Genomic DNA, 22,098 nt, shown 5'->3' on the forward strand with positions numbered 1-22,098 from the left:
GCGCTGCATTTACTTTGTATACCATATCTGATTGAAGTGTTTTGTATTAGACTTTAAAGTGCTAGCAGCTGTATATTTCACATTTTATATCAGTTTTCACATATTTTTCTAGTGCTACATTGGCCTTAGGGTTTATTTTTTTTCTACATTCTAACACATGGATATGCTTTGTTCTAAACCATTTCATTCTCGCTCTGGCTTTATGTTTAGGTTTGTTGTCCTGCTGGAAGGTGAACCTCTGCCCCAGTCTAAAGTTTTTTGAAGACTCCCAACAGGTTTTCTTCTAAGATTGCCCTGTATTTGGCTAAATCCACTTCCCATCAACTCTGACCAGCTTCGCTATCCCTGCTGAAGAAAAGCATCAACACATGATGCTTCCACCACCATGTTTCACAGTGGGGATGGTGTGTTCAGGGTGATGTGCAGTGTTAGTTTTCCGCCACACAGTCATTTGCTTTTATGCCAAAAAGTTAAATTTTGGTCTCATTTGACTAAGCACCTACTTCCACATGTTTTCTGTATCCCCCACATGTTTTCTTGCAAACTGCAGATGGGACTTCTTATGGCTTTCTTTCAACAAAAGCTTTCTTATTTCCACTCTTCCATAAAGGCCAGATTTGTGGCGTGCACGACTAATGGTTATCCAGTGGAAAGATTCTCCCATCTGAGCTGTGAATCTCTGCAGCTCCTCCAGTGTTACCATGGGCCTCTTAGCTGCGTCCCTGATTTAATGCTCTCCTTACCTGGCCTTGTTCACTAAGGTTCTGTAACAAACCTCTGAGGGCTTCAAAGGACAGCTGTATTTATACTGTGATTTAAATTTCACACGGATAGACTCTATTTACTAATTAGGTGACTTCTGAAGGCAATTGGTTCCACTATATTTTAGTTAGGGGTATCAAAGTGAAGGGGGCTGAATACAAATGCACGCCATGCCTTTCACATATTTATTTCTAAAAATAATCAAACCATTTATAATTTTCGTACCACTTTGTGTTCATCTATCACATAAAATACATTTATGTTTTTGGTTGTAACATGACAAAATGTGGAAAATTTCAAGGGGTATGAATACTTTTTCAAGGCACTGTAGTCTGTCTATTCATTTTGAATACGCTAGACAAAAAGCACACATTCTTTATCTGCCTTCAGGAGCTTCATATAGCGACAGCAGTGGTGGTGGTGTTCTGCCTATCCTGTAGTCATCCTGGTGATTTTGCCTGCATACAGATGATTTCCAGATCTCCAGTTAGGTTGGACTTCCCATACAGTATCCCCTGCCCACCCATTCATACCCGTGTTCTGGCAGTGTAGTCTAAGTGGAAGGTTGGGTTTGGGGGATGGTCATGGTTGAGTAGCTTGTGGGAGTGCAGCACCAGCTCCAATAACATGGATTATTGGACAGAATACCCAGTGATCAATCAACAATGGATTATCTCTCCAGCAAGTAAGGTGAAGGCCAAGTCCATTTCTTGTTTTAAGCATTTGTCAACGGTTTTGTGGTGGGCTCATTTGGACAGTCGGGAGATTGCTTGGAAAGGTGCAGTCAGTATTTTAAAATAAGTCTGTAAAAAGCTTGGGCAATTTAAATCTTTATTTCAAAAATAGTTAATCCAGCAGCTAAAGTTATATGGAACTTTTGCATGAACGTGAGACCAAGCTAGATTTCCATAGCAAAATGCAAGATTTATATATGAAGTCAACGGCTTAGACCAGCCTTTCTCAACCTTTTCACCACAGAGGAACCCTTGAAATTACTTTCTGGTCTTGAACTCCTGCAAAAAATGACTATAGCTACAACTCTTGATACTTTAGTGTGACAGTCAATGGGAAGGATGCTCCTTACACTTGTCTTTGAAAAGAATTAGTACCCCCTTTACAGATCGCTAAAAAGATCAATGCTGTCAGTAGGAACTTATCTGAAAGGCAAAAATGATTTATTGTTGATGGGAACCCATAGCAACCCCTGGAGGGACCCTGGTTGAGAAACGCTGGCCTAGACCTTCATTATAGTCTTTTGGTGTTAGACAGCCTTGTTGACAAATAGGGTGATTTGGAAAGGACTGGGGCTTCTCTTGCATGGATGATTTGGATGTGCATAGGACTTCAGCTGCTAAAATCCCTGGATCTGCTGTTCACTTCCACATGTGCTTTACACAGAAGGTGACTTTTCATGTTTGTGCTCCGTTTTAATTGCTCGGGTTTGACAGGTTTTCTGATGAAATAATATACAGCTTTTTAAAGCTTGAAACCTCAGTCCTATTTAATTAGGTTGACATACATAAAAAAAAAAAAAAACCCCAAGGGTTTGCTTCTTTTTTTGTGTGCCAGGCCTGCAAATTTAGCATTTCTAACGCTTCATTGAAACTGACATGAATGACTTTGGCGTGGCCCAGTTATTTTATCTATAGACTCGGGTGTGTGATTTGTGTACTGAGCTGTGAGCCGCATTCACTGTGTGGCTACAACTGTCCTGATGATATGTGAGTGCAGACCAATCCTGCTTACCCGGTTCATAGCGAATCTGTGCCTTGTGACAGGTGTGTATGGAATCAGGTGTGTATATGCATGAAATTCCAGCTGTACATCTGCACTAAAGTCTTTCACTGAAGTGACTGCAGCTAATCATTAGCTAGGCTTGGAAAAGAAATGCTTAAAGCCCAACTCCAACCTTTTTTCTTATATTGAATAGAGCAGGTTAACCTGCTTAAAGAGAAGTTGGAGGGATTAAAATTTAGGGAGACAGTCATCAAAGGTGACCTGAACAGTGACAGATTAATTGCTATCTGGTCCTCTCTGTCCCGATGACACCTTTTTTTTTTTTTTTCCACCTATTAATTTTTTTTGAGCTGTGGTGTCACAGAAACCGAAAGAACCCGTTCTAATCTTTCCACACTTTATCAAAAATTTAAAAAAAGGAGGTGACCTTAGGGCTTTAACATTTGAGGCTACGTTGAGGTGCCCTGTCGCTAGACGTTGCCTCTGGACTACGGCTATACTCTGTGCTATGGCCACAAACAAACTGGCTGATTACCTGCAGCACGTTTTTTGCACCCATTACTCAAATTGCACAAATGCCTGCCATGGATGCACACTGGGTGCATTAAAGATCAGCTGCAGGGGTAATTCCACTTTTGTGGGGGGGGGGAATCCAAACTCATTCCAGACTTTTATTCAAGCACTCAGGTCTGGTGGGGAGCAAGCGTGCGTCCCTCCTGGACCATACCAGGCCACATGCCCTCAACATATTGGGGGGGGGGGGTAGCGTGGGTTCTTTGGGGGGGGGGGGGGCGACGACTCTGTCCCCCACCCTAAAGCACCTTGTCCATATTGATTTTTTTTATTTTGGTGGGGGGATTCCCCATCTGGATCCTCACAGCCCAAGTCGCATGCCAAAGTTGGATCGCTTAAGATGATGATCCGACTCTGATGATATTCAATGGGCTGCAGTAGGACCAAAGTAGCGCAGGAACATTTTTCAAAGTCGGACTGACTTGTGTCGGACCAGTTAAGGCGCACCATGCGCCAGGTGCTCCCAAAGACGGAGCGTATGTTGTACCAGTGTCAACCGGGTCTTGGTGTCCTGCAGGTGCACAGCTGATTTATAATTATAAAACTATTCCCATTAGACTCGCTTTCCTACATGGACACAGAGAAAAACAGGGATTTCTTCATAATAAAAGATGGGAATCTGCAACGATGTTTGTACCATGTACATAGATCACCCAAAGGGGAATGTTTTATTTTCTCAAAAGTGGGATTACGCTTGAAGGCTTTATTCGCCATGTGCATTGTATCCTACTGTGTAGCATTAGCTACATACAGAATTCGGCACTGTTTTGGCAGCTTTACAGGAGACTTCCCATCTGTTTTTTTTTTTTTATAGCAAACATGATGTACTTACCTGCTCTGTGCAATGGCATTTCAAAGTGGCCCCAAATATCTGCTTCTCAGGCCTCCGCTAGCACTCCTGGCTCTTCTTCTCTCAAGTGTGCCCCCATAGCAAGCCGCTTGCTATGTGGGCACTTGTGCAGGCTTGATCCTGAGCTGCTTCTGTCTATAGACTTGCCCCCGCCGATCCCTTCTCACAGGATTTGACTAACAGTGGCGGAGTTGAGGACTTGGGTAAGTATGGGGGGGGGGATTTATAAGGGGGGCGATACTGCTACCTAAGCTATTTTTACAATAATGCAGGGAATGCATTGAGGTGAAAAATGTTTAAGCTTTAGAATCGCTAATAAAGTGAGCTTGCTAATTTGGAAATATGGGAGCTAGTATTGCTGACTAGTTGGTAAAGGTGCAGGCTCCAGACATCCTGGTTCTGACTTCACTATGTAATAGAAGTAGATGTTGTGAGCACTAAACTGATTGTACATGAGAAGCTCTGTGACACATTCCTACAAATGAATATGCTGCAGCAGCACTAGTCTAAAGCTAGCCATACATTGTGTATAATTTCAGCCAGATCCTAACGTTGGCACCATCCCATTCAGCATTCTTCATTGAAAAATCAAAGCAACCAGGTGAAAAAATGTTGAATGAACAGCAGCTGCATCCAGTCAGATATTCTAACAATCTCCTGAACTGGCTGTTAAAATAATAGCAATCTGGGGACACTGTCCTTCACTATATGTGAGGTATATGGATGCCTCTGTATGTGTATGGCAAGCAAAAGTTGGCCATACACATGTTGGTCACATCCCATGGAGACTCTTTAAGCTGAGCAGTGACCACCTCATCTTTATGGCAATAGCAAGACGCAAAGTTTCCCTGGGCACTCATATAGGAAGGGTTTAGATTGATTGGATAGGAATCTAAACCAATAGCCAAGCATATTTTTTCATTAGATAAGCAATCAGGAGGAGTCTATCTGCTTTCAAACCTCCCCACTTCAGTCATTTAAAGGTATACTTGAGAGCGCTGCGCATACATGTTAACTTGTTACAGCCAACCAATACATGACTCTGGGGTGGTTCTATCTTATGTGCATTTCAACTGCATATGTCTATGACTAAAGAAAAGTAGTTATGGCGCTAAGCAGGAGGAGGTACCAGTATTTAAATCAATTGAAATGCTGTATATGACTAGATGTTGAAATGCTGGTTGTTCAGATTCCGGTTTGTCTCTCTAGGCACCTTCCAGTCAGTGGACTTTGCTTGCTTTTAATGATGGACCGATTTTATAGGATTAGATAATGAATTCATGCATTAAAGCAAATGGTAGTGTGCAAAGTACACGGCAAATCTGGCAGCCAATGAGAACTTGACTGAAAATAAAGTGGTCACTTACACATCTAAATTTTACCATGATTGTTCTGTGGTTGATCCCGTAATATTATCCTGACTCATATTTTAATGGCACTGAATAACCCCCTTGCTCTCTAGCTGCCATGTAAATGAGGGGCACACAGACTGCTGATTCCAAGACTTCAGTAATGGATATTGTTTACATGCTGTCTTGCTGGATGTGCTGTCCCCGATTGATTAGTTGTCCTGTGCAGCCTTGGGCCAGCATCACATGGTCCTGGGTACAGCGGTTTCTGAGGCTTGCTTGTAAAAACTAGGGCAGTGGGAAAGGTGACTTTAGCTATAGTGACCAATCAAATTCTGTTATTCTGGAGAAACTATGCCAAATTGAGTAATATTTCCTCCCCCAGGTTGCCCCTTCCTGACTTCTTTGCTAAAATCGATGGCACCCCTATCGACTCGTCCTTGCATGCCAAGGTGTTATCCTGGACTCTCCTTTCAGCCCCACAGCCAAACTGTCCAAAGCTTGCCACCTCAATCTAAACATCTTCAAAATACACCCCTTCCTAATCGACCCCGCAAAGCTTCTAATTCACTCCCTGGTCATCTCCCGCCTTGACTACTGCAAATCCCTCATTACTGGCTTACCTTTACATAGGCTAACACCCCCCCCCCCCTTTCAGTCCATCATGAATGCTGCTACCAGACTCATCCACCTTATTACCGTTCAGTGTCTGTAGGTCTTGAGAGGGAGGGAGCCCAGGGCCCATAATATCATTGTACTTTGACAAGGTGAGGGTACTTTTTGTACTGCCATTCAGTGAATCTGCTTTCCCAAATCCCCATTCCAGTCATTTTAAAGGTATATTCGGCATAGCTGCCCATACATGATTGTTACAGCCAACCTGGTGAAATTTTAAGAATAAAGCATATTTATCTTCTACATTCCATCCTGTGTGAGCAAGTTATTTTCTCAAATGTATGCATTCAGTGTTAGCTGCACCTTGGTGCCCAAGATGGATTTTTGTCAGTGTGAAAGCGGCCAAATATGACTGTGCAACAGGCTTAAGAACAGCCAATTGTAGCCTTCACCAGATGTCACAGGGTGACGACGCAGAACTGCAACTTGCAGACAGGGATATGGCATGGGCTACTGAAAATGCAGTACTCATGAATTTCACTTTAGTCACTTGTTACTGTAATGCTTCAAGGAAGTGTGTGATTAGTACCTAGAAATTGCCAACAGTTTATAGTGCAATTTTATAAGCCATTTCAGGGGTGTCCTATGCAATTTCATCAGTTTCATCAGGCGCCGCATCACCATTATGGTTGCCCTCAAAGGGCTAGTTGTATCTGTAAGACTATAGCAATGTGTCCAGGGCTTTTTTTTCCCTCAGGGAATAGGTGCGAGAACTCAACCATGCCCCCCTCCCCTCCCCCATTCCACCCAACCACATGGTGCAATTTGGCCACACCAACTGTGCAAACAGTGGGAGGATATTAACCCCTTTACACTGACTGCTTCCCGGTCACTTAAGAGTATGAAGAGTTGCAAGGCAGAGGCAGGCATTCTGGTCATGGGACTGCGGTGATTGCCTGTCACGTGACCGGAAAGCTTCCAAGTATCCATCAGGAGCTTACCGATCCCCGCCGGCTACCATGCTGGGAGTGTGCTCTCGGCATGGTAAGTGGTTTACACAGGGCCACGTATCTGCAGCCGCTCAGTGTTCATGCCCACCCACCAAGAGGCCGCATATGTGTCCAGCCAGCGTGAAAAGGTTAAAAAGGGACAATAAATGACAGAAGTTTTATGTACCGAGTCCAATTCATGGACTTGTCATCTACCTGCTCAATGGGGATCAGCAGAGAGATCCCCCACTGAGCATGCAGATCCGCTTTGTCTGAAGGGATCTGCCAAATTTGTTCCTCCGAATATAAAGATAGTTGTACACCTGGAGAATTTTGGATGATCCCTAGTGTGCCCACCGAGGTTAGAATTTAACCTGTCGACAACACTTTGCCCAGCATCCTTTGCCTGAAATATTAAGAGCTGTACAGAAACTTGGCTGTCAAGCAGCACCCAAGTCCAATCCGATGCATTCACTCTTTGGGTAACAGCCGGAGGCACTAAGGCTCTGTGCACACTGGCCTAAAAATCTCTGATTGTACAGGAGTTTTTGTTTTCCCTGTAGAAGCCGCTCAATGTTATCCTATGTGTCCATGCACATTAGGACTTTAACAGGCATATTTTAAGCTCCAACGTTTAGAGGCAGGAAAAAAACCTTCTGGTTTGCGTCTTCTAATTGGAGCTTTCTGGCAGAAAAAAATGCAAAACTCGCCTAAACTATGTACAAAAAACGCTCCTATATGCCAAGGGAACAGACTTGTTTAAGCCCAGAGTGCATGGAGCCTTCGAATGGATAGAGGAATCTGCCGGATTTCTTTAATTCAGACAGACAGATAAAGGATATCTATGGGTGTATGACCAGCTTAAAGCAGTATTTATCCCCAAAGCAAACATATTGCAGCTTACCAATCCTTAGCTGTGATAGCTGTATTTGTTTTCTTTTTAAGCTTGTTTTCTTCTGTTTTCTATTTATTAATGCTAGCAGCATAATGATTAAACGTCAAATAGCAGAAGGTATTCACATGTCCCATTTACATCACTTATCTCAAAAATGAGGATTATTCTTTCAGGAGCATGGGTTGTCCCATGTCCAAAGTTTTTCTGAAACTCCTGCACACTGAATGTTTTTACAGCTCCCAAGGATCCCACTTTTCTTTGTTGGCTAATGAGGAAAAGTGTAAGGGTGCATGCACACTGGGCTTAACAAAATCTGTAGAGGCAGCTCAATGTTATCCTATGTGTCTATGCACATTAGGTCGTTTGGAGGCAGGAAAAAAAAACACATTCTGGTGTGCGCTTTTGAAAGGCGTTTTCTGGCAGAACACAAGCTAAAGGCTCCTAAATGCCTGTACAAAAAGCCTTATTTTTAAGCCTAGACCCTAACACTTTTTACATTTATTTCTGTGTGGAGCCCCATATTATTATTATTATTATTATTATTATTCAGGATTTATATAGCGCCAGCAATTTACGCAGCACTTTACAATATAAAAAGCAGACAATACAGTTACAATACAATAAAATACAAAATGATTAAGAGGGCCCTGCTCAGAAGAGCTTACAATCTAATAGGGGGAGGCAGGTGGTACAAAAGGTTATAACTGTCGGGAATGAGCTGGTGGAAGTGGTAGGAGATTAGTTTGAGACGTGATAGGCTTCCCTGAATAGATGAGTTTTCAGGGATCGCCTGAAGGTAGCAAGAGTAGGGGATAGCTGGACCAGTGGAGGTAGCGAGTTCCAAAGGATTGGAGAGGCTCTGGAGAAATCCTGGAGACGAGTATGGGAGGAGGAGACTAGAGAGCTTGAGAGTAGGAGGTCTTGAGAAGACTGGAGAGGATGATTTGGGTGATATTTGGAGACAAGATTGGTGATGTAGCTCTGGGCAGAGTTGTGAATGGCTTTGTATGTTGTGGTTAGTATTTTGAATTTAATTCACTGGGTGATTGGGAGCCAGTGTAGGGATTGGAGGAGAGGGTTGGCAGACACTGAGCGGTTGGTAAGGTGGATAAGTCTGGCAGCAGCATTCATGATAGACTGAAGAGGGGATAGCCTGTGGAGAGGCAGGCCAATGAGAAGAGAGTTGCAATAGTCAAGGCGAGATATAACAAGGGAGTGAATGAGGAGCTTGGTGGTTTAATTTGTTAAAAAGGGGCGAATTTTAGAGATGTTACGGAGGTGAAATCTACAAACTTTTGACAACGATTGGACTTGGGGCTGAAATGACAAGTCTAGGGTTACACCTAGTACCCTGGCGTGAGGGGAGGGCCTGATGGTTGCATTGTTGATTTTGAAGGAAAAGTCATGGAGGGAGGGCACATGCGGGGGGGGGGGTATTAATAGCTCAGTTTTAGAGAGGTTTCGTTTAAGGAAGTGGTGTGACATCCATGCTGATATGTCAGTTAGCAGGTTAGTAATGCGAGAGGAGACTGAAGAAGTGAGGATTAGACAGATTTGGTGTCTTGGCGTATAAGTGGTATTGAAAGCCGTGGGCGGTTATCAAGTGAGCAAGGGAGGTGTAAATAGAGAAGATAAGGGGTCCAAGAACAGAGCCTTGGGGGACCCCCACAGAAAGAGGCAATGGAGAGGAGGATACAGAGTTGTAGGTGACACTGAAGGAGCGCAGTCATAGATAGGCAGAGAACCAGGAAAGAGCAGAATCTCGGAGGCCAACGGAATGTAGTTTGAGGAGGAGCGGGTGGTCAACAGTATCAAAGGCAGCAAAGAGGTCAAGTAGTAGGAGTATGGAGTACTGGCTGTTGGTTTTAGCAGTTAGTAGATCATTCGTGAGTTTTAGTAAGGCAGTTTCCGTGGAGTGCTGTGAGCGAAAGCCAGACTGTAATGGGTCAAGAAGGTTATTTTCACTGAGGTAGGAGCTAAGGCGGTTGTAGACTAAGCGTTCTAGAAGTTTAGAGGTGAATGGGAGCAATGAAATAGGTCTTAAGTTGTTCAGGTTGGTGGGGTCCAGTGAGGGTTTTTTAAGTATGGGGGTGATCTGCGCATGTTTTAGAGGGGAGGGGAAGGTGCCACTTGAGAGGGAGAGATTGAAGATGAGTGAGGGAGCATAGGATAGAATTAGAGGGTGACCTTAATAGTTGTGAGGGAACAGGGTCCAAGGGACAATTGGTTAGGTGAGCATCTGAGAAGTTTTGCAACCTCTTCAGTAGTAGCCAATTCAAAAGAGGAGAGTGTTGAATGTGCTATTAGGCCAGGTATGCTGGGTGGGGAAGATGTACGCACAGCCGAGGTGTCCTCACGAATTGCATCAATCTTGTCTTTGAAGTGATTGGCAATCTCTTGGGCAGTGAGTGAGTTAGTGGGTAGAGGGGGGTGGGGGACGAAGCAGAGAGTTAAAAGTAGAGTTAAGAGCCGACAGGGATTGGATGACAAAGTATTAATAAGAGATAAAGTAGGCTTGTTTGGCAGCATGGAGGCAGGAATTGTATTTTAGAAGGGCAGATTTATATATGGTGAAGTCTTGGAGGCATTTGGTTTTACACCACAGCCGTTCAAGTGCACGGCAATGTGTCTCGAGATTTCTAGTGTTGTCGGTTTGCCAGGGTTGTAATGGCCGGGGCCTGATTCTGCATGTGGTTAGAGGAGCAAGTGCATCTAGTGATGAAGAGAGTGAACTGTTGTAGACAGAGATGGCAAAGTCAGGACAGGGGAGAGATTGTTTTATATAGGTGGTCAGTAGCAGAATAGAGAAGGCTTAAGGTGGCGAAGGTTTCTACAAGTGATTGCTGCTTGGAAGGATGGGTGGTTGGAGGCAAGGATACAGTGAAACTAATGAGGTTGTGATCAGAGAGAGGAAAGGGGGTGTTTGTAAGGTTGCAAGGTTTGAAGAGATGGGAGAATACAAGGTCAAGGGTATTACCATTGGAGTGAGTGGAAGTATGTGTCCATTGGGTTAGGTCAAAAGATGAGGTTAAGTCGAGAAGTTTAGCTGTAGATGGGTTGTTAACATTGACAGGAATGTTAGTCACCAAGAAATGATGGTGGGTATTTCAGAGGAGAGAAAGTAGGGTAGCCAGGCAGCAAAGTCATCAAGAAAGCGCAACACCGGTCCAGGAGGCTGCTAACTTTCTGCAATTCTCAGAGAAATAGGAGAAAACAGACGAATACAGTGCATCTCGAAAGAAGAGAGGGAGGGATGGGAAGGACTTGGTGTATTGTGAGGATAGAAGGAATCCAACTCCACCTCCTTTCTGTCCATTGGGTCTGGGGGAGTGAGTCCAATGGAGACCACCATGGGAGAGGGCAGCAGGAGAAAACGAGTCCAAATTTTGAAGCCAGGTTTCAATTATGGCGAGTATGTTAAAGCCATGAGAGATGAAGAGGTCATGTACAGATGTTAGCTTGTTACAGATGGAGCGGGCATTCCAAAGGGCGCATGAGATAGGTGGGCTGCTTTGAGGAAGCAGGGGGATAGAAACTAAATTAAGTGGATTGCAGTGGTTGCCAGAGGGGAAGGGGTATTGGAGATGTGGCTTGCAGTTTGAGAATTGCGGCCCAGGATTAGGAGAAATGTCACCTGAGACTAGAAGGAGGGTAAGGAACGCAAGATGGGAGTAAGATGTGCATGAGCATATGTGTCTAGTGGCCTTGGAGTTTATGCCAGCATATGGATGCAGCAAATGCAGGAGATGATGGGTGCAGTAGTAGGGAGAGGGTGGGAGTGAGGGTGATGTGTGCATGCTGCATATATTCCCCTAACTTCCTTTGCCTTTGACTGTACAATTATTGGGTTGTATTGTTGGTGATCAGGGCAGAGCACAGACCACAAAAAAATTGGGCTTATTTACTAAAACTGAAGAGTGCAAAATCTGGTGCAGCGCTGCCTAGAAACCAATCAGCTTCCAGGTTTAATTGCCAAAGCTTAAAGGGATTGTAAAAGGATTTTTCATTTATTTTTTCTTAAAATAACATGTTATACTTGCCTCCACTGTGCAGCTCGTTTTGCACAGAGTGGCCCCGAACCTGCTCTTCTGGGGTCCCTCTTCGGCTGTCTCTGCTTCTTCCCGCAGGTACTTCACACGTTCATGCGAGCTCCCTCGCATGGTGAGAAGCACCTGCGGGCGCGCTCCCGTGATGCAGCCGGTGGCTATAGCCGATCGCTGTATCACACGGCCCCGCCCCCTGGCGCGCCACGTCATTGGGTGTGATTGACAGCAGCACAAGCCAATGGCTGCGCTGCCTTCAATCCATCCACTCCAGTCAATCAGTGGCCAGGCTGAGTGGTGAAGAGGAAGTCGGGGGCGAGCGCGGGACTTTTGAGGGGTGAGGTAAGTTAAACGGGGGGCTGGGGGGGCTGGCATTGTCAGATGTTTTTTCACCTTAATGCATAGAATGCATTAAGGTGAAAAAAACATTTACCTTTACAACCCCTTTAATTTGAAAAAGCTGAAGTTAGAAGCTGGCTACCATGCACAGCTGTACCAGATTTTGCACACTCCAGTTCAAGTAAATAAACCTGATTGTCTGAGTTTTAGCATGTCATCTGCTCTTCTAAACAGGTTTGTTTTTTCTCCGTGTCTTGTTGGACAGATTTTCCATCACTTCATGTCCTTACAGGAAATGGGGGGAAATCTTTCAATATGGAAACAGATGGCAACAAATACTAGAAAAAGGCTCCTAACCCTTCCCTATCAAAAGAATGATGTTGTTGTGCCATTTATATGAATTCAGCGTAGAAAACAGAGTGACCAAGCTTGTGAATGAAGCTGTAGAGGCATGCAGGAAAGTGGGACATTAAGCTGATGCATAGTTTGTGTGCTGGCAGTTGTCCATAGGTGAAGGTCGCAGTGATACGTCACACGGGGAGATTGATGGGTCTGGTGTGAACTAATAATATCCCTTTAGTTCCAAATTGAATGTTGTCCCATCTAGCTAAATTCCAGACAGGCCAAAATGGAGGAGTGTGATGTGCCCAGTCGTTAGTCATCGGTGTTGCGTGATTGATTTTTAAATGACATCTGCACTTGCACATTCACATTGTGTGCTAAACCTGATGCATGTTTACCCTGATAAAGATTTATAAGTACGCTGCATTCAGAATTGGAAATGAAATGTTGAGATGCTTCCAGGGAGCAAAGCTTACCGGCAAAGCCGTTCCCTCTGTTAAGCTATGTGTGCCCCCTGTGCCTGTGCTGTATAAATAAAGGGGCCATTATACCATATAGAAGAGTGGCTCCCGGCGCTCATGTGACTCCTCGGCTCTCTCCTGTGCCTGGCTCACAGCTATAGTGGGTGGGACCGAGCACTGCCGCTGACATCAGCTGAACACAGGAGAGCAGGGCTGCGGATGATGGAGGGATGAAAACTGACCAGTGTCAGGGCTCAGCAGCCATGATATACTGTGGTCAGTTTAGAGGGGTAGGGCTTAGGCAGGATCAACCAAGTTTTTAGGTGATATGGGGGACCAAGTTGCACAGCACAAGCACTGTGCTGTATAACATGCTTTAAGGGAACACGATCCTTCCTTTTGTTAACTAAAACAAAAAAAAAAAAAAACACTTTGAACTTGAATTGGCTCTTACATTTTGTACCTCCCCTGTTGTTTTTTTTTTTTTTTTTTTTTTTTTTATGCACTCATTTAAAGATTTTCACAGTGCGGAGATACACTAGAGTGCTACAATAATTGGATTAAAGTGAAAGTAAACTTCCCTATCGTTTTTAGCCAAGGAAGCTGCCATCTTTGCCTCTGTTTAATATAAAACTACCATGATGCTGCACATGTGATCAGACATGACACCAGCCATTGGATGGTTTAACAGTTTGAGAGCACAACCAATGGGAGTGTTACATTTCCGGCATGCCCCGGAAATGAAACTGTTATATGGATGGGTTTACTTCTGCTTTAACTAAGTTTCGCAATACTTATTTTTTTTTAATTAGAATTTTTATTTATTTTCATACACAACAAACAATACAGAAAACAAACTGCATATAGAGTGAACATCACTCAAACCATTACATAATCTGGTAAACTGGTATACATGTAGTGGGTATGTGACAACCTAAGGGTCGCATATCTATTCAGCTTAATTGGACCCAAGTAATGAACAAGAAGCTTCCATTAATCTTTCAAGGAGGTGGTGATATGGTAAGTTTCGCAATACTACTCTCTTAATGCCATCGTGGGGGTTGTAATGCGATACAGAAGTAAAAATGCTGGTGGTGTTCAGTACCGGTCATTCTGTAAACCTTTGGACTATAGCATGAACTTTTGTCCAAAAGAGCTGGATAACTGGACAGGACCAGAAGACTGCATAGTAGCATATCTCCTGAAGATGCCGCACATCTCCAGCATATCTGTCAACCATGGATACATGGTGTGTAATGTCATCTGTGTGCCGTACCATGGCATGGCAATTTTATAACCCAACTGCTGGTATCTATTGCTACTTGAGGATTTGAAATACAGGGTGAGAATTTGTATATGTTTTTTCTGGAGACAAAGTGATTTGAATATTTCTCTCATGTGTCCCAAGGAACGGAGTGGTGCCAGAGAGATCTCTGTGTAGTAGTTGTGAGAAGGAGAGAGATTTCGTAGGACCCCAGGCACAATGCTCCTGTTCAAAGGAGGTCAAGGAGCATGTGAATAGGGTTACCTGTGGCAGGGGTCACAGCAAGTGAGACACTTGAAAGATTTGTAATGGACACTAGTTGACCATCATGATCTTGTGTCATCCGTGTTTGGGGGGTCGCCCATTTCGTGTTTCTCAGGAAGTGTGTAGCAGAGTATTTGTCATTGGTAAGAAGTAGAAATGCTATGCCTTACCACCCAGGTGAGGAAATGTACCTCTTCTGATTTTAAACCTATGTGTCTCAAATGACTTGTAATTTATTTAGAATTATTGTAGTGGTTTGGTTAGCATTTTCCTTTATTGTTGGTAAGCTCTGTGTACATAGGTTTCAAAGACAATAGTTTTTGCAGGAACTTTATTCCTAATTTTACAGGCAGGCTGTAATTTCTTTGAAACCATGCTGTAGCACTTGACTGCCTTAATGCCTGCCCTACAGAAATCAAACCACTAAGCAATACTGAAAGGAAAAACACATACTAGTAGCATTTGTTAGAGATTTGCATCCAAGCTGTTGTGTATTTAACTGCAATAATTGGGCCACTTCTCTTAAAGTAAGAGTCCCACCCATGAGCAGCTACCACAGATATTCTTTTTATTATCCACTTAAAACTAAGGGCTTGACATCCTGACTATCCTGACTCAAAAGGCTACCATCCCTTGTCCAGAGATGAATACTTGATGGCCTTTGGTGAATACTGAGCAACTTTCATTGGACTGGAGGATAGTTGTGGGTGGTGCTTACTTCTGGACTCGGAAGTCAAGCTCTCAGCAACGGGAACCAAGAAGTACACGAAGGAGGGTTTTATGGCTAGTAAAGGGTCATAGAAGTGCAGTTTGCACTTAGTCTGGGCTTTTGCTTTCTGCCATTCTCTGCTGCCCTGTTAGGCCCCATTCACACCTCATTGTTTTGTAGCTTGAAGCTTAAATGTTGGAGGAGAAAATAAATTATTTTCTATATAGATGGTTCATATCTCCACTCCATGTTGTCTAAAGCTCAAAGTTCTGGAGCGCTTTTTTTTTTTTTTTTGTAGATCAATTCTGCCAGATTTGGGCGTTTTTCTGCGTTTTTACATTGGTGACTTTTTTGACCTGTACAAAATTGCGCTAAAATTGCACACCTTTCTGCTTGAAAACAAAACTCTCAGGTGCGAATGCAGTGCATGCCACGGCTTTACCTTTATGTGCAGATGATGAACTGAAGTACTGCACATACACCATCGTCAGCAATGAGTGTCTGTATCCTGGGAAGGGCAGAAGATTTCTCCCTGGCCTTTGTTCTTAGGAAAATAAATTCTGTGTCTATGGCTAGGCTAAATCTGCCCAGGTACTTTACAGAGTGATTGAACCTAAAGGCATAATTCGACCGTCCCTCAGGTCAAGCTTCCAGCAAAGCTCAGCAGTGTGCCTTATTAACTTATAAGCTCAGCTGAGCTCATTTGATTATTGTGGCCAGCACCGTCGGGGGTCACCAGCAGGCATATGATGTAATGAGCACTGAGCAGGTAGACTCGTTGTATACATAAGACTTCATTTCCCAGTGTGACTGGAGTGTACGTTTTAAATATACAAGAATGTGGTTTTAAATTGCCTGTTTGAGTGACTCGATAAATTCCAGATTGCCTCATTTTGGAAACAATTATTTTATCCGAAGTCTTGGCTTGGAGGTTAAATGTCCATGCTGAGAACAGTTTTAATATGGTTACTAAGAATTTGCCTTCCATCATAGCACAGAAATGATCTGTGTCCCGTGAGCCTGTCCTAATGGAGTGTAGACTCCAGCCTTGGTTTGCTGTCATTGCTCTGTCATCTCTTGGCTTCCAAAGCCAGCATTCTCTCCCAGTGACGCCATTCTTAGTACCCTGGTACCTGTTCTACAAATATAAAGAAGCATCCCAGTGCATTGTTTATATCATCTTCAAATATAGGTCATGATTTCAGCAGGACCATCATCTCTTTATTTTTATTAGTGATTTTACAGTGCAATGTTAGCTTGCAAGTTCTTTTATTGGTGACAGAAATATGCAGTAAAATTAGTGGTAATATTCATACAGTAACGTGTTGGCTGCTGTCCAGTAAAAAAAATACTAACCTACAATCCTGATCTGTAAACTACAGTAAGTCCTTACCACTCAATACCCCCGATCTTCTGGGTTAAATAATGACCATATCATTCAATCCACTTCTCCTGAGCCCAGGTTTCCATGGACCTCTATACTGTGGCAGGATGATCACACAGCATGGACTTGGTGTACTCCTGCACTGAACAGTACTTACAGGTTGTTGCGTGAGGGGTGCTTAGTGCAAAAGTTAGGACTACCCTCTCTCCACTGGAGGAGAAGAGGAAGGATCCACGAGGTGACTGAACTGGCCAGAAGACTTTTAAGCCTATTTCACACAGGATTCAGCTTGTATAGGAGCAATTTGAGCAGCAAGATTTTACAAAGCATATGCAGACCTTTCAGCAAACTTTGTACTATTCAGCTCCAGTTTGTAAATGTTGAACACAGATCCTAATGGAAATGCTGATTGTCACTTTAAACAAGCTACTCGCAGGCTTTAGCACCATTTGAAGCTTGTTGAAAGCCTGATAGCATCTTGTTTAACCATTTGCCGACCTGGCCATAGACAAATTATGTCCTGGTAAACTAGTGGAATTCTGGGGTCATGGCTGCAGAAATATGGTATTTCTTTTCAGCAATCGATTCTCTACAAAATGTGAGTGGTGTGAGTGGCAAATTTGCCACTGGATCACTTTTAGAAGGGGCAGGAGGGGTGCCACCCCCTCCTTTTCTTATAGACCCCAGATCTCTACATAAAAATGACCTGTCATGCTGTGTTGCAAGGGATGTTTACATTACTTACGATCACAATAAAAGTTAACACTTTTTTTAAAGGGACGGTGTAATAATAAAAAGGAATAAAAAAGGCACACCCATATATGTAAACAGTGTTCAAACCACATATGTGAGGTATCATCACAAACATCGGTGAGGGCAATAATTATAGCACTAGATCCCTCTGTAACCTTTAGACCTTTTCAAAATGTCTATGGAGATTAAGTACCTCAGTTTGGTTCTATTTTACAAGTGTGTGCAATTTTAAAGCATGGCATGTTGGGTATCTGTTTATTCCACATAGCATCTTTCAATTTTAACAATTTTTTTTTAATATATAAGGCTTTCTATTTATTTTATTTCCCCCCAAAAATGGCAAAATCCCTGCAAAAAACAGTGCGACATAAATTGCAGCCACTACAATTTTATTCTCTAAGGCCTCTGCTGAAAATAAAAACTGATTGGGGGTTCTAAGTAATTTTCTAGCAAAAAAGGTTTTTACATATGAGAGAAGTGCCTGAATTGGCCCGGTAGGCAAGTGGTTAAAGTGACCATCAGCACTCCTATTAAGATCTGTGTATAATATTTCCAGCTGAAGGGGGCTTTCGAAGCTCTGAGAAGGCATGCTTGTAGCTTTCCTAAGTACCGGTTCACAATGCACTCTGCAAGATCGGATGTGATTCAAATCAAATGTGATGTGCGATGCGGGTCCAGCCATACTGATAGCATAGCTAAATTTGCATCGTATTTGAACTGAACTTGCACAGGACATTTTTTTGGTCCACACCAGAATTGGATCGCATGGGAATCCACAGTGGATTCTCAGTGTTCCCGCATCGCACAAGTGTGAACCGGGACTCAAGCTTTGCAAAAGCGTGCTGTTTGTTTCACATGCTTTCTGTTCACTCTGCTCTTATGCAAGCTGAAGCCCATTTGAAGCTGGCCTCTGAAAAAGGTATGTGTGTAGCCATGGAACAAGGCCTGCTGGTTAACAGGATTGTGGTGGGTAGTGCAGAAGGGCCCTGTTGTAAGGCCAAAGTGCCTAATCTTTGAGATGTCAGGAAAAGTTGTTGCATTGAGTTACATGGTCAATAAAAATGGGAACATGGCCTGGTGGAGTTCTTTATATACTTGTGTATTTTATTGTAAAAGAAACCTTTTTTTATTTTTCCCTGATTTTAGTACACTCTGGTAAATTATCGATTTTGTCACACTTCTATTTCAGGTTTTAACCGAGAAGGACCGTTTTATCACAGAACTTCGAGACTTCACCAAAGGAGAACACCCAGGTACTTCTAAAGGGGCACTTCCATGTCTGTATCTACATATACTGCATAGAAATATGGTTTACTTCAGTGCAAAGCTGGAATGCCATCTGTAGTTATTCTTGCCATTGTGTTAACTAGCATGGGTTCCAGCAGCTGGGTGATTAGGCTGAGGGCTTGTATCACCATAGCTCCAATTCTAACACACTGCACAGATATGGAGACTGCAATTGCTTGCTGCCTTCAGGAAGTTGCTGACTTCCAGACCAGTTCTGGACCTTGGACGTAGAAGACCCCCCCCCCCCCCCCCAAAAAAAAAAGTCATCAAAAAGCCTAGGGTGTATCCCTGCATCAACTTTTATCAAATGGCTGGTGTCATAACGGATTACACGTGCAGCGCCATGGTGGTTGCAGATCAAACAGAAGCAGCTTTCTTGGCTATAAATGATGGGGTTTAATTCCATTTTAAGGCTGTCAGATCGACAGTTGCTAAAAATAGAGAGCAACTGGTCATGTGCAGAGCAGGGTGAGGCAGTGTATTACTGGATTTTAAACTGTATAGGCACTTCTTTTTTGTTTTACCTAGCTATACCTGCAAAAGGGGCCAGCCTGAAGTGATCTAGCAGTTCATTTTCTGACTAAAGTTCCTTTTTTCGATACTTTGGCATCCAGCAAATCAAGTTAGAAGAAAATCTTAATTCTTGATCTGAATATTTTGTTCTGTATCAGTGTTTTCGAAAGGTTGATAGCCAGGGAACTAGTGTCTTTAGGAGTTTGCAACTTCCCATATTTCTTATATTAAACTTTTGTAGAGGAACGTGTGAAACATTTAAATGTATGACGCCTAGAATTCTATTCAGAAGATGCAAACCAACCTCCTGTGCATTTCAGGGCTTATGGGGACTGCAGTTACCAGTGCCTGTAGCCATTTATTTTATTTTTTTGTTTCTAATTTAGTTTTCAATTGAATGTATCCCCAAGAATCATTCCCTCTGTCATAAATGTACCTCTGACACCATTCAAACAGGAATGTCAGGCTGAGGGTCCGATAAATCACTGACATACAAATGGATCCTTATGGCAAGGTCTAATCTTCACTATACTTTTTGGACCCTTGGGACCAAGATTTGGGGATCACTCTGTCACCAAAAGCTTCTACAAAGAGTCTCGCTGTGTCCTTTTTGGATCCTCCATATGCAACAGATACCAGGAATCGGGGCATAAAATAGTTACTCATTGTTATTGAATCCTGCTACATTCCATATATCCCACAGTACCGGAGACTTGGAGATGTGGCCATAGAGACATTTTACATGTGGTGTGGTGCTGCCCCTCTTGACAATTTCTGTACAGGAGTCCATGAGAATTTCTTAAAAATTCAGACTGGGCAATTCCAAAAATGCCTAAAGTTTTTGCTTACTGGCACTATAGAAATAAACTGTTAAAAGCCTAAACTGGTCAATATCAAAGTAATGTGGTGGATGGAAAAAATGTTTATGTATGTATATGTGTGTGTGTATATATATATATATATATATATATATATATATATATATATATATATATATATATATATATATATATATATATATATATATATTATGTATATTATGTATATTATGTATATTATGTATGTGTATGTGCAGTATAAACCTAATCTGTGTTCTCAGCTGCATAAGGAGTTTAGAGAGCTGGAGAGGCAGCCCCATCACACTGATCTCCTGAGTTGAATGGACATGCAGGGGGTTGTTTATCAGCTCCAGTCTGATCAATGGAGGAGAGCAGACAGAGTTCTCAGCACAGCTAGAGAGCGGACTATTCTGTGCCCTTATGCCTAGTGTGGTCAGTTTTTAATAGGAAAGCAGAGGGACTGGTAGAAACACTAGGGCTTTCTCATACAAGTACATGGTACAGCAGGCACAAATTGGTAATATGAAATGTTGGGTTGGCCTCTTTTTTTTTTTTTTTTCCCCTTCTGACCATTGCATGACCTTTGGTGGGTTCTATTAGGCTCAATACTCTACATGGGCTGTAACTTGTCAACTTCCTTTGATAAGGGCCTCTGGAACACCACTGCACAAGCACAGTAATCCTCAGCAACTACAATGACCATTATCTGTCTACTGGCAGTAGTCATCCAAAATCTGGTTATATATGGGTTTTTGCACTTTGCAGGTTCTGTGTTGCAGGTTATTTATGTAATCTGAGTTTAGAAGGTGAAAATGTTCCACCATATGTTTTTTATAATCTTTTGCAGACATTAACTATAAATTGCAGAAGTGTTGCTGGGGATATTCCCATCAGTTTTCCCCTAAATAGTTTCATCTTGTAATGAGTTACATGACATTATGACAAATGGTGTTTTTTCTGTGTTTGTGGTTTTTCATGTTCATTCACTGAGCACTTTTTGAGCATCCGCCCTTCATTTGATGAGTAAGCAAATCGAAGCCCATGCGAAATGTGTGTGGTCACATTATCCTGAGAGCACTGAGAGGGCAAGCCAAAGCCATTTCCTTTTCTGAGCAAAAGGGCATTTGATCGGGTTTCATCCTCTTCCAACGCACATTCCTCCACCTCTCATTGGCCTTAAATCACTTATCTGTGCAAGATTCTGAGCGCGCTGCATGCCAGGACACGAAGATTTCCCTTCAGCTGCAGTGAGGGGACCTGGAGACGTTCCCTTTATTTCCTGAAAGCTTGATTTCTGGGCTGTAGGATGGCTGGGGAGCTCCATTTAACTTTCCTTGGAAGCACTTAATGTGCATGAAAGACCTTGGGGGAAACATTAAGAAGATGACATGAAGAATTGCAGGGAAACTCTAAAAGTAACCCAGCAGTAAAAAAATAAAAAAAAGCGGGGGGTGGGGGGGGGGGGGGGGGTTTGGGATTGAAGTGAAGCAGAGGCTGAGGTGTAGACTGACTTTCCGAGACCTCATGGGCCAAAATACACCTAAAGGGGCACTCCGTCAAATTATATATAGACAGAAAAATATAAGAACAAGGGACTAATTAAGGGGTAAACTAAAATGCCAGTAGATAAGGGGTGAAAGAGGGAAGGAAAAGGGGGGCCTGTTTAGAAGATATTTACTATAGGCTTACCTATAGGCAGGGGTTGACAAATTTGCTTGGAATCTAGGAGCCAGCTAAAAAAGTTAGGAGCCGGGTCCGTGACGGCGATCTGGACCTGTCCCTGGCCTGACATGGAGACGAGTGAGGGGAAGATAGCGCCTCCAGCCCCCCCCCCCACCTGTCTCCAAGTCATTGCTCATAGCTCTTAGAGGGACATTTTATTTGTTTTATTTTTTTCAAATGACGATTTTTTTTAAATTGCATTTTAGTGTAAATATGAGATGTGAGGTCTCTCTGACCCCATATCTCATATATAAGAGGACCTGTCATGCTTTTTTCTATTACAAGGGATTTTTACATTCCTTGTAATAGGAATAAAAGTGACACACTTTTTTTTTTTTTTTTTAAAAGAACAGTGAAAAAAAATAAAAATAAAAGTTAAAATAAGAAAAAAAATTATTTTTTAAATGC

General features: G+C 42.8%; 1 protein-coding gene across 13 annotated transcripts in view; it reads left to right on the forward strand.

Moving 5' to 3' along the window:
• SVIL (supervillin) overlaps positions 1-22,098 on the forward strand; it is a 334,548-nt gene that overhangs the window by 122,186 nt on the left and 190,264 nt on the right. For all 13 annotated transcript variants that reach the window (XM_077491057.1, XM_077491058.1, XM_077491050.1 and 10 more), the window contains one exon: positions 18,519-18,582. Coding sequence is in view for 11 of the 13 variants with exons in the window: in XM_077491050.1 (XP_077347176.1) it covers positions 18,519-18,582 (64 nt within the window). In the remaining 2 variants the exon portion in view is untranslated. The remainder of the gene's footprint in view (positions 1-18,518; positions 18,583-22,098) is intronic.

This window comes from Lithobates pipiens, unplaced genomic scaffold (genome assembly GCF_037356315.1).
Source record: "Lithobates pipiens isolate NorthernLeopardFrog02 unplaced genomic scaffold, aLitPip1_a1.2 Scaffold_19, whole genome shotgun sequence".
NCBI lineage: Eukaryota > Metazoa > Chordata > Amphibia > Anura > Ranidae > Lithobates > Lithobates pipiens.